We start from the raw sequence: 13,926 nt of genomic DNA, 5'->3' as shown, positions 1-13,926 counted from the left end.
TCTTGAAATAAATTTCACTGTGACCAAAAAATAGGAATGTATTTTGGTTTGCAGATTTAATTTTTTAGATTTATTATAAATTATTTTGAAATCTAAGTGTGTTACTTAGAAACTTTATTGCAGCAATGTCATTTAAAGAACATAATTTTGAGTTGCCAGATATTTTGAGTAGATTAAAAAGAGGTACAATAAATAATGGTTTGTGTGCTTGCTCAATAAATTATTTCTGGTTTTGACTGTGTATCTTATCAACTTTATTGTGGCAGTAACTTTTAAAGAATATTGTGTACATTAAAAAATAGTAGAAAACATTGCTTTGTGCATTTCAACTTTTGAATTAATAAATTATTTCTAAATTTAATTATATACAGTCAAAAGCCGTTAACTTGGACACCCATAATCCGGAATGATCTATAATCCAGACCTCAAAGCTAAAAACTTTCTGCGCATGCGCCACGTTGACACATGCGCATAGGCGTTTACGTGTGCACGTAAGACCTTTACGACTGCGCATATGCGTGTGCGCAAGCGCAAAATACGTTTTGCGTGCGCGTTTAATGTATAACGGACGGTATAAGCTAAAATTATCTAATTATCTATTTCAGTTAATGGTGATAATTGCATTGTTCCTTAATCTTTGAATTGGATCCGGCTTATTATTTTTTGCAGACTGTAAGAGCAATTTTATAAAAGTAAGCTTTAACTTTCGATTATGTCAAATAAAATTTCCGATGCTGGAGCTCCCAAAGGATATACAAAACGAAAGTATGTTCCGATGTCCATCAAACAAAAAGTGGAATTGCTGCAAAAAATGGATAAAGACATGAAGAAGGTGACAGAGAAGTTAGTGAAAACGAAAAAATTTCAATTGACAAGTTAGTCGGTATCATAGGACTTGAACAGCGGAACTTTGTAACTGAACAAGAATTTATATCTGTTTATAGAATTAAAGAGAAAGTATTATCACATAAAAGGAAGCAACGTAAACAACTTACATTGAAAGAAATGTTTAATAAAGTAAACAAATAAATATTAAGCTTTCTTTTTTTTGTAAATTTTGATACCCTTTAGATCATAATTGTTCTTTATTTCATAAATTACGGTTTCATATTTTTAATTTTAGAATTTCTGCATGCCATCTTACGAGATTTAAACTGATGATCTATAATCCGGAATCGCCGAAGTTCCGACGAGTCCGGATTAACGACTTTTGACTGTACTTATTTTTTCTTCACAAAGAGGACAAAACTTTTGTCTTCTGCATATATTATATTACATGCTCACAAATTCATAATCGATTAAATGCACACAGAACCGATGAAAGCTTAAAAATTTATTTCCTGAAAAGAAACATTTTACAGCTGTGGAACTTTCCACAAAATGTGCTTGTACAGCTCTTCTGAGTATGACAGAGCACAATTGATAGTTACTACTTCAAACTACTAAGAACATTAAACACAATGCATTGTAAAATGACTAAAGAGCGAAGCTGGTGTGAAAATCTCAATGCTCAGCAATCAACTCTGAACTAAAAATTGAGAACCGATGCTATCTCCAGTCTTATATAGTTTTCCACTTGGCCACCAAGAAATTTACAGTACCTTCAATTTCTTGAAATTGCTGAAAGATATATTGTTACACACAGAGGCAGATACATTTACAGTGTCACATAAATTAGACTAATTATACAGAGATGGGGCCAATATGTCGCTAGATGGTCACCAGATCTGGCAGCTTTTGTCTATTTATCATAAAATTTAGTTACAAAAGTTAGTTGCCAAAACCATCACTTGACTGGTTTGGTGAGTTTGCGCAATTTAATATCCAATTTGAGATAAAAATTAGCTGCCGAAATCATGGCCAGTTTGGCGCTATCTCGCAAATTTGCCGAAAGAGCCATTTACCATAATTTTAAATGTACTTTCTTTCCCCTGTAACTATATTTTGCTGATGAAGCTTCATTTTTGGCTTCATCACACCTTCATTCATTCCTTTCATGATTATATTATTAGACAAGAGATACTATAAATGTAAACATAATTTCACCACAATTATTTACACGTGTATTTAAATTACACGTACTCATGCGCATGCACTTTGGGAGGATGTGGCTCCAAATATGTAAAAAAATGATTGGCATAATTTATGGCCAGCTACCATATTTCATGGTGAGGACGATGAAGATCATAGGCGTGAATTTGAATGTTTTCGGACATCGCAAACTAAAGGTGAAATTTTCCAGTTATTGGATTCTGTAAAGAAATGTGGAGAAGTGGTAATAAATGAAGATGATATAAGAGAAGTTTTTCATTGTGACGACAATGCCCCAATAATCAATCAATTAACGGACAGTGAAATCTGTAGTATGGTTCTAGGTCCAGGAAATACCACTTCTGATAATGAAAAAAGTGACAGAGAGGTTATTGAAAATGAAAAAATTTCAATTGGCAAGTTAATCAGTATTATCGACACAGCAATTACAGGTTTTGAACAGTGGAACTTTGTAACTGAACAAGAAATTATGTCTGTTTATAGAATTAAAGAGAAAGTATTAACACAAAAAACGAAGCAGCTTAAACAACTTACATTGAAAGAAATGTTTAATAAAGTAAACAAACAAATATTAAGCCTTTTTTTTTTTTTTTTTTTCTTTTTTTGTAAATTTTGATACCCTTTAGATCATAACTGCTCTTTATTTCATAAATTACGGTTTCATATTTTTAATTGTATAATTTCTGCATGCCATCTTACCAGATTTAAACTGATGATCTATAATCTGGAAAAAGCCCTAATCCGGAATCGTCGAAGTCCCATGAGTCTGGATTATGGACTTTGCACTGTATTTAAATTACATACACTAAATAGATTACATATTATGGGCATAGTAAGTCAACTCTGAACTTAAAAACTGGTGCTCTCAGCAATCTTACATAGTTTCCGCCAAGAAATTTTCATTTCTCGAAATTTCTGGAAGGTATATACAGTTACATAGGGCCAGATACAGTTACAGTTACATAGGCATTTGAGCCAATTATAATTACATAGGACGGTAACAAAATGTCACTAAATGTTTTCGATTTTTTGTCAACAAAAATTACTCGCCAAAACCGTCGCCAGCTGGGCTCTATGTTGTCAGTTTTGCGAAATGTTAAATGGACTTTGAGGCCTTTCTTGTTATGTTATACAAGGGCTACTACAATTTTAAACATAATTTCACTAACATTATTTACAAATATACAGAATTTGTAACAATATGCATGCTTAAAGTAGAATTTTTAATATCTGCTATATAATTTACCTTATAGGGTTTTTTATTGTATCATTTGTTTTTTCAGTGACAATTATATGATTATTTAATTTGGTTTGGAAAAAAGGAGTGTTTTTATAAGCTTTTGTTTGGATCAGTCATGGTGTTTCACTGTGATTGTAATTTTGTCATAAATTTTTAACCTACTTCCTAATAACCTTTCAAGTTCAGATTTTATTCGTACACTGTTGGTTGATGACAATGCAATTTGGTGAATGGATTTTCTTCAAAAATTTGTTTGTTTGACATTTAAGAAATTTTCCGCACATATCTTTGTTTAACAAACAAATTAAGTATATCAAAATATTACTATTTGCACCATCAAATAGAGGAAAAAATATTCATGAGTCTTGTATGAAACCTGTAACTTCATTTCCGAATTTTTGACGAATTACTGAAAATTGCACAATTTTTTCAATCATTTGGTGTTCAGGATTTTAAAATTTCAACATAAAAAGGTATCTGAAATTTTTACAGAATATAAAATACTTTTTGGCCTCTTTTAAAACATGAATATTAAAAAAAATATTAATTGAGCGATTTTCTACATATTAAAAAAAAATGTGTTGCAGTCGAAAACAGATAGTGAAAAAAGGTTTCTTGAGGAAAAGCTGATTTTGAGTTTTGCCATCTTAGTGCACTTAATGACGAAGTTTGCTATTCTGGCACACTTAATGAGGGAAAATGTTCATTGTAACATTTTATTACATCTGGAACTGAATACTCAAAGTGATTTCTTCATTTTCTGATTGCAGTTTAATTATTTTTCTTTATTTTGTAATATTATAATTTATCGCTTGTGTTCTTATAATGAATAAAAATTTCATCATTCATAACGTGTAGTTGAGACTAACAAACAGAAAATAAAATATAATTAAATAAAAAATTTTATACGATGAGCATTTATTTAAATTGGATATGATAATGAAGTAAAAGGGAAAAAATAATTTTGTATATAGTTTAAGGGGAATAATAAGTTTAAATAATTCTATTTTCAGAATTCTTCTACAGTTTTATATATAAATCAGTATTATTTGGTATAAAAGATTAAAAATTAATTCTTTCAATTCATTACAGTTATTTACTGGCATTTTTAACTGTATCTTTCAATTTTTCAGAATTATATTCCTGAATTTCTAAGGGAAGACATACCACAAGCACTACGAGGTCAAAGAAATGTTGTGTTTGGAAATATTGAGAAAATATATGAATTTCATAATCAATATTTCTTAACTGAACTTGAGCACTGTGAAAATTCTCCCTTCACCGTTGGCCAGTGTTTCCTTGATTTTGTAAGTACTTAACATTATGAGTACTGTTCTAAAATACTTCATAAATTATATGTATATTACATTAAGTGCTGCTTGATGTGATTCCATCTGTCCATGAGTATTTTAATAACTGCAACTGAATGATAACATTAAGCAATGAGAAAAATATTCTTCAAAATAGCAATAAGATTCAGCTAATTTAATATAAAAAGAACTAAAAATATATAAATAAGTACTTTCACAGGATTTTAACTAAGAACATGCAAAAGTTTGTTTATGAACTGTTTGCAGTATCTTTAATAGAGAAGTTCATTAATAAACAGTTCATAACATTTCTGGAAATTTTATGATGCTATACCCCTAATCTTTATACTTAGGGCCTCATTTGAAGAGAACATGCTTGTGTAAAATTTGAAATTTGGCAATAAATAAATAAAAACAAAAAATAAATTGAAAGTTTTCAGGTTTTATATTACCTCCAAAGGGGCTTTTTTAATATTTTGTGTGTTACCTTTCTTTATTAAAAATTATGTTCTCCACAATTAAACCATAAAATTCAATTTAATAGCAATATCACAAAATAATTTAAAAAGAGCGTATCTTTAGAATTTCCAAAACACAGTCTTGTGCACTGGAGATTTTTTTTTTTTTTTTTTTTCAATACGATGTTACCACCGCTCACTTTGAAATCATTGAGTTTGGTAATCAAAAATTCATTAAATTTTTACAAAATATGAAATAGTTGATGAAACAAATTCCTAATTAGAGCTTCCAGATGCCCATATTCGGGTGGAGGATTAGTTTATTCGAAATTTGATGGCTCTAGGTACCATTGTTTTATTATAATAGGAAAACATACATTTATGCAGATTCTTCAATATATAGTTTCTTTAAATATAAGACAGGCCTGTAAAACATTTGTGGCGACAATTTGGAAAGCGATACACCGTTTATAGTGATTGGCCACAAAATTCAGATGCCTGTATTTGGGGGAGGATCACATTAGTCAAAATTTGATGGCTCTAGGTAGTGCTATTTTATGTAAATGCAAGAATCATACATACATTTATGCAGATTCTTCATTATTTAATTTCTTTAAATATAATGCAGGTCTCTAACATTTGGTGGCAACAATTTGAAAAGTGATATGTCGTTTATAGTGATTCAATGCAAAATGCCAAAACTGGGCTTTAAAAAAAATAATAAAAAAATCTAAATTTATCATAGATTCTTCTCTCTCTCTCTCTCTCCTTTTTTTTTTTTTTTTTTTTTTTTTTTTTTTTTTTTTTTCCCCCTGCTTCTGAAGAGAAAAGGGATCCATATCTAACATGTCTCTAAAAATCCACTCCAAACTAAATTAGCTTTTTTTGCCTAATTTTAAATGGTTGATTTAAAACTGAAATCAAACTGTTTGGTGACATCTCGTTGTCACTTTGCAATTTTTCTAATCTATTTTAACCTTGTTTAGTGACTTTTATTTGATGGTATTACTTCAATTTAAAGCAAATTTATTCTCTAATACTTTGATCATATTAACCAAATTATTGATGTTTTGATATACAAACAGGCAAGACTTCCGCAACTCATAATAACAGTATCAGAATGATTTAAGCAATAACAGTACCCAAATGATAACATTAAGAACGTAAACTACATGAAATAAAACTTGAAAATTCAGTTAGGAATTTCTGATTATTAGCTAATAAAAATATAATATCATCAAAACTTTTGTGAATGAGCCTTTCATGAGCTACAATATGCATCACCCAAATAAAAAAAAACCCAAATAAAATAAATAAATACAAAAAGGAATACAAAAAGAAACAAGCAAAAAATACAAAGAGAAAAATCTAAGAAATTAACAATATAACCAAATCAAAATAAAGAAGAATCAGTACAACCAAACCAAAAACAAATACAAACAATAAAAACCAAGAAATGACCAATTTAAAAAAAAAAAAAAAAGAAAGAAAGAAAGAAAATTTGTTCTTTGGATAATTAATCTCATCTGCGAATCAAAATGTAAACTATGGTAAATTATACCTGGTAATCAAAAACGTAAGCTTTTGAAAATGTGATGCCTGCACCACATATAGGCAAATCACGCTGCTCACAAAAGCATTACCCATGTGAGATATGGTCAAAACTGTTTAAACAGTTAAAAAAAGGGAAACGAAATTCCAGTTTTTACAGAAATTCAGTGTAAAATTTTTTTTTCTTATCTGTATCCTATTTACACATTATTTGCAAAATACAGTTTTCTGTAAGGAATGTATTATAAAATTTTGCATGAAAATTTAATATTTTATTTTCTATTTTTGTAGCAACCTCAGTTTTACTTGTATGCTCTGTATAATAAGAATAAGCCAAAATCTGATGCCCTTATGTCTGAATATGGGAATGTATTTTTCAGGGTGAGTATGCTTAATAATATACAACAGTTTGTTATATAACATAACATTCTTTTTCAGGTTTAATATGTAACACATTACTTGCCATTTGTATCATAATATGCACACAACATATATTAACACAACAAGCCACTTGTATTGGTTCAGATACTCTGACAAGCATTCAGATTCAGGTATTTCCACATATTCTAAAGCAGGAAGCAGGGATATCTTTTTTTTTTTTTTCCATTGATCCCTTTTAAAGGAATGGTTTCCTTCATCGAACCCGTTACATTTTTCTTTATAATATGCAATAATATAACACAGTATAATTCTTTAATAGGCAATACAATACATTCGCAATATAATATAATTCTATAACTTAATGCAATACATTCTATTACAGTCAAAAGTCGTTAATCCGGACTCGTCGGGACTTCGGCGATTCCGGATTATCGATTTTTCCGGATTATAGATCATCAGTTTAAATCTGGTAAGATGGCATGCAGAAATTACAAAATTAAAAATATGAAACCGTAATTTATGAAATAAAGAGCAGTTATGATCTAAAGGGTATCAAAATTTACAAAAAGAAAAGGCTTAATATTTATTTGTTTACTTTATTAAACATTTCCTTCAATGTAAGTTGCTTCGTTTCATGTGATAATACTTTCTCTTTAATTCTATTAAACAGACATAATTTCTTGTTTAGTTACAAAGTTCCCCTGTTTGCTGTGTTGAGAATACCCACTAATTTGTCAATCGAAATGTTTTCGTTTTCAATAACCTCTGGGTCACTTTCTTCACTATCGGACCAGGAACTTGATTTAAATCATATCAAAGACTGAGTATATGGAGATGAAATACTACACTTAGTACCGAATTATAAACCAAATAAAATAAAAACATCTGCTCTGAAGATAAGGATAGTGCTGACAGATCATCTTCCAATCCACAGCGTGAAATTGATAAACAGATTTCGGATTTCAAAACATACTTTCGCTTTGTAGATACAAATTACATATTAGTAAATATATATATGGGAAATTCTATTTGACATAATCTTTCTAATCTATCATAATCTAATAATGACGTTTCTGCCCCCCCCCCTCTGCGGCAGAGCAGCGTGAAATTGATAAACAGATTTCGGATTTCAAAACATACTTTCGCTTTGTAGTAAATATATATCGGAAATTCTATTTGACATAATCGAAAGTTCAAGCTTACTTTTATAAAATTGCTCTAACAGTCTGCAAAAAATAATAAGCCGGATCCAATTCGAAGATTAAGGAACAATGCAATCTGCAACATTAACTGAATTAGATAACTTTAGCTTAGCGTATAACTCCGTTACACATTAAACGCGCATGCGCACAAACATATTCGCAGCTGTAAGGGTCTTATGCGCTCTCGTAAATGCCTGTGCGCATGCGTGAACGCGACGCATGCGCAGAAAGTTTGTAGCTTTGAGGTCCGGATTATAGATCATTCCGGATTATGGGTGTCCGAATTAACGACTTTTGACTGTATATAATTTAATTATATAATACAATAATTATAATGCTATACAGCATAACATATAGACTTGTAACTCTAACTTGTACAGCAATAACTTATAGATAACAATCACATTAAAATATGAACACTAATTTTGGAAAAAGGGTTTATTTAATTTATTTTAAACTTTTTTTTTTGTATCATTCATTATGTTATATAACATATAATATAATTAAATAATTCTATACTGTAAAAATCAGAATGTATCAATGACTTAACATTTGATTAAGAATGTGAACAAAATTTTGGGAAAAAAAAAACAGTTATTTTTCTCATTTTATATGATTTCTTCCTTAATACATTATACAGCTTTATAACAGCGTCGTTATGACCTACGTATAACCCATAGAATATTGATATATTTATAAACCTTGATATAGTTTATAATCATGATTATTTATAATATTGATATATTTATAACCAGTTAAGTATTAATATATGTATTATAACCTATTCAATATCAATATATTTATAACCTCTTCAGTATTATTAGTAGCAGTACTTAATTTTGTTGTTTCAGAAAAAACAGCTCGAGTTGCAGGATAAGATGGATTTAGCTAGCTACCTTTTAAAACCTGTACAAAGAATGGGGAAATATGCATTACTTTTAAAACAGCTTTTAAAGGAGTGTCCAGAGCGAGAAACAGAGCACAAGGCATTAAAGGTAGGGGGGGAAAAGATTAAAAACCTGGTTTTAACTGTTTTGTTTTAATTTTTATTTATTTGGTATTTTTTGTCTTTGAAAGTTAACTGCTGGTACATATTAACCATTTTAGTCTAACACTGAAACTACAATTAACCCTTTGACGTGCACGATATTATTTTTATAATTTTTTTAACTAAAAACTCTAGAAATGGAATATTATGATCCTAGAGACAAATAATATATGACTTAAAAAAATCTACTCTTGCCCATTGTTCTGTGGGTGGTGGTCGCACTGTGAAGCCACCGCGCGTCTAGGACTTTGAAACTTACCTAGCTAGTGTGTGTGTGTGGGGGGGGGTTGCAATAAATGACAAAATTTACGAATTTTAAAAAAATGTATGTAGAAACTGCATAATAATATATAATTTTTTTTTACAATATTTTACAAATTAAATCGTCAGGAAAAATTTAAAAATAAACATTTATGTAATTTTTATATAGCAGTGAAAATATAAGTACCTACATAATAAGGACATTTGGCTAAATGGATTAAAAATCTCAGTAAAATAAGGTTTTTTTTTTTTTTTTTTTTTTTTTTTTTCCCAAAAGAACAAATGTTTTTGTGACACTGTTCAAAGCATGTTTTGTCTTTTGGGTACATGCATAGATCCACATTGCACGTTTCGCACATGTATCTTCTTCTATGATGTTTCTTTCTTGTGCTACTAAATGTACACTGCCTGGATCTAAATTTCACTGGTATATGTCCAGCATTATTTAGTTTCTTTTCATCTGGCACATGAAATTTGTGTTTTTTTTATCTTAATGGGAGGGTGCTTTAGTCTTTTTGGGCTTTGATACAGATCATTCGTTTCCCATTCATGCTTATTTTATTTTTAATTCGGTCCAAAATATTCAGAAAATATTTTCAATTTAAATAAAGCTTTACGCAATTTCTATTCTTAATTATAGCAAAGTATATTTACATTAAATTTAAACCGCAGAAAATAATTTATAAAATCACAATACTAGCTTTGGGAGCAAGTGTGTTGAGGTCAGAGAAAAGTCTCTGGAAAAGAAAGAAAGATATTTTTACTGGGCAGGTGCATGTATTGTTTAGTAATAAAATAACTCTGTGGTTTCAAAACCCCTTATCTATATCTGAGTAAAAATAAACATTTCTATTTGAGAAGCAAGCAAACGCCATTGTGAAGAGCAGTGGTTTCAAGGCGCGACCACCGAGCCTCTAGAGCATTGTGAGCACGGTAATACAATGCTCTAGTGGTGCAGTGGTCGTGCCCTGAAACCACAAAGCAAATGCCATACATACAGAGGTTTTTTTTTTATATATATATATACAGTTTAATTATTGCTATTTTTTATTTTTTAAGATAGAATTCATGATGTGCGATAAATAACTTTTGAAATTTAAAGTTGTTTATATTAATAAAAAGAAGTTATTTTGTCTCATTGAAAACGAATTTTAAAAGGCATCTGATTTGAAGTACTAAGACCTGAAACATGTATGATTCTGCAGTCATTTTGTGTTATTTAGAGGTAAAAGATCAGTAATCAATTGATTTTCACTCAAAAATTTCAGAAGAAAGAGGAGGAAAAAATTCGAAAATTGGTGGTTTCAAGGTGCAACCATTGCGCGACAAAGGGTTAATTCAAAATTCTAATTTTCTTTTTTTTGTAGATTAAGAAAGTCATACGATTTTGAATTCTGTGTAATTCAAAATTCTATAGAAAATTAATTCAAAGTTCTATAGACTTTTGAATTCTATATTCCAATTTCAGTTTAAAATTTATTCAAAATTATACAGAATGTAAGCCGATGCTTTCTAAAATTCCGAGTGGTTAAATTAAAACCTCACAATAATTTTTTCTTCAGCGCTTCAGAATTTAATTTATAGTTTTATTAATTTTATTCTTTCTCTGCATTTATGTTATTTTCATTTGTATTTTACAGTTGTTAAAGCAGTTCATCCTTTATTTTTTTGCACTTTCTAAAATTATTTTAAAATGAGTAAATAACCTTACAGCTAATTACTCATTTTTATAGATTATTGTTTTTATTTATTTATTATGTTATCATCACCATTACTCTGTCAGAATATTTAAAACAAATCTTCATTTTGTTTTCGTGCTTTCTAAAATTACCAAGTTAGTTCAATTAAAACTTTACAATTATTTATTCAATTTTTCATAGTTTATAGTTTTTAAAATTTTATTGTTTATCTTTATTTATATGTTATCGTCATTAGTATGCCAGAATTTTTAAAGCAAATCATCGCATGTTTTCTAAAATTATCAAGGTAGTTAAATTAAAACCTAACAATTATTTTTTCATATTTTCAAAGCTTTAATAAAATTTAGTTTATAGTTTTATTAATTTCATTCTTTTTTTGTATCTATATGTTGTTCTTGTTCTTAATATATTTGAAATTTTAAATCAATTTATAGTTTGCTTTTTTGCATTACAAAATTAATTGGTTCCTTAAACCTTAAAATTACTTATTCATTTCAGCTGTGTTTTGAAGTTCAGTTTACAATTTACCTACCATAATTTCCGGAAGAAATGCTGCTGCGTTTACATGTTTAAAACTTAAATTTTCAGCGGGTGCGGCATTTCTACCCATGCGGCGTTTAGGTGCACTAAAAATAAAATATTTCCTATGATGGTCGTTGTACATAGTTTGGATGGCCTTGTCATTGTGCATAGACTGGTGCTGTTCCCACACAAAAGTCCACTCAGTTGCTTTTAGCGAACGTTATTTTGTTTACATTCTTTCCCTTGAACGGACCTACATGCCTTATTCACCCTAAACAAGATCTCAGAACAATAACATTCTTCCCCCTTTCAAATCAACATTCTCATCAGTTCGAATAGTCTCTCTCCTCTGCCATTCGATGAATCTTCCAGGACCCATCCTCTCCCCACCCCTGCCTTTTCTGCAATTTTTTTCAAAGGCGGACACGACTCCACCTGCCTCGCAATAACGAACTCTGACATATTTCCCCTTCAGCATGAATGGATTTTTCTTGGCATTCTGCCAGATACAGATCCCATCAGTTTGAGTACAAGTACTTGTTGAATAGTTTTTAAGTAAGAAGGGAGTGGAAGATTTTTGAAAATGTCCCTAAACGGCACAGAAGCTATACTGTTGGTTTTAAGCTTAATGTAATTTCACGTGCAAATTGGAAATCAAGCAGCAGCTTGAGAGTTTGAAGTGGACGACAGATGTATTCGACATTGGAGAACTGAAAAAGAACTTCTTAAAAATATGCCACAACAGAAACGAGCCAAAAGAAGTGGTACTGTAAGGTGGCCAAATCTAGAGGACGACCTTGCAAACTGGATAAAGGAGCAACGAGGAAAGGGAATGGCAATTTCGACTGTAAAAATTCGTTTACAAGCAAAATTTATAGCAAAACGAATGAACATAAATGATTTCAAAGGAGGTGTAGCAGATTTATGAAAAGAAAAAATATTTCTGTGCGTACTAGAACAACAGTCAGGCAACAATTACCAATGGACTGGCAGTATAAAAAGTCATCTTTTCTAAAATATGTGACAGCTATTATTGACAAAAAAAAAAACTTCTTCGGTCACAGATAATAAATATGGATGAAACGCCATTAGCTTTCGACTCTCCTGCAAACAGAGCTGTTGATGAAACTGGTGCAAAAACTGTATCTATGTTTATGACGGGGCATGAAAGTACGTCATTTACATGTGTGTTAGCTTGTGCCGCAAATGGTGACAAGCTAAAGCCGATGATCATTTTTAAACGAAAAACTATTCCGAAGGAAGATGGTATGTCATATATCAGGACTTAGGTTGAGTTTTTGCATCTATACGGCCCACAACGATGTCACGCTCAATTTAATCTATTGCGGCGTTTCTGTGTGATTTTAATTTTTTTCTCGCCATTTTTCTTGAGTGCGGCATTTACGCTGATGCGGCCTTTCTTCCGGAAATTATGGTAATTAATAATTTTATTGTTTTACTTTATTTATTTTTAGTGGCATCGTTGTTACAGTATTTCCCTACATATTTTCCTCCTCTCTCTGCCCTCCTTTTTTAAAGCAATTTTATCATCTGAAAATGAAGAGGGGGCAAATTATGAAATAATTTTAAATTCTGAAAGCCTCGCTTATAATAAATAAGAAATAACATATCAATAAAAATATACAGTAATATTAATATTACAATATCTAATGGCCTTGATTATAATAAGTAAGAACCAACATACCAATAAAAGTACACTATAATATTAATATTACAATATATAATGGCCTCGGTTATAATAAATAAGAACCAACATACCAATAAAAATATGCAGTAATATTAATATTACAATATATAATGGCCTCGCTTATAATAAATAAGAACCAACATACCAATAAAAATATACAGTAATATTAACATTACGATATCTAATATCATTATATCTACTTTCTTGTCACTTGAATCTTGTTCATTCTCATTGTTGTTTCTTCTACTGTTAGGTCGCTAGTCATCTATAAGTAATCAGAGAAGGTAAATAGTGCTCAGTGAAACCATAGATCAAATGTCCATTCATGCTTGCTTCACTGTGATGGGCTGCTTTGATTAGGCTGGTATAAAGTTCAGCATTTAAGAGGGAAAGGTTCAGTGCAACATTTGCAGGTCCGAGGGTTTGTTAGTATAACAAATCCATTTAAAAATTTAAGGGAACTCATTCTCTGAATGCATCAAAGAAAAAAAAA

The 13,926-nt window shown here is 30.1% G+C and overlaps 1 protein-coding gene across 1 annotated transcript in view; it reads left to right on the top strand.

The window, feature by feature from the left end:
- LOC118197425 (puratrophin-1-like) overlaps positions 1–13,926 on the top strand; it is a gene marked incomplete at its 5' end in the record, with an annotated part of 530,248 nt that overhangs the window by 485,137 nt on the left and 31,185 nt on the right. The window contains 3 exons of the mRNA XM_085817830.1: positions 4,426–4,599; positions 6,903–6,992; positions 9,046–9,189. Of these exons, the coding sequence (XP_085673956.1) occupies positions 4,426–4,599; positions 6,903–6,992; positions 9,046–9,189 (408 nt within the window). The remainder of the gene's footprint in view (positions 1–4,425; positions 4,600–6,902; positions 6,993–9,045; positions 9,190–13,926) is intronic.

This window comes from Stegodyphus dumicola, chromosome 5 (genome assembly GCF_044657685.1).
Source record: "Stegodyphus dumicola isolate Sdum_Otavi_A_Nest chromosome 5, ASM4465768v1".
In the NCBI taxonomy this organism is placed as follows: Eukaryota; Metazoa; Arthropoda; class Arachnida; order Araneae; family Eresidae; genus Stegodyphus; species Stegodyphus dumicola.
This window is presented reverse-complemented; position numbering and strand designations above follow the sequence as displayed.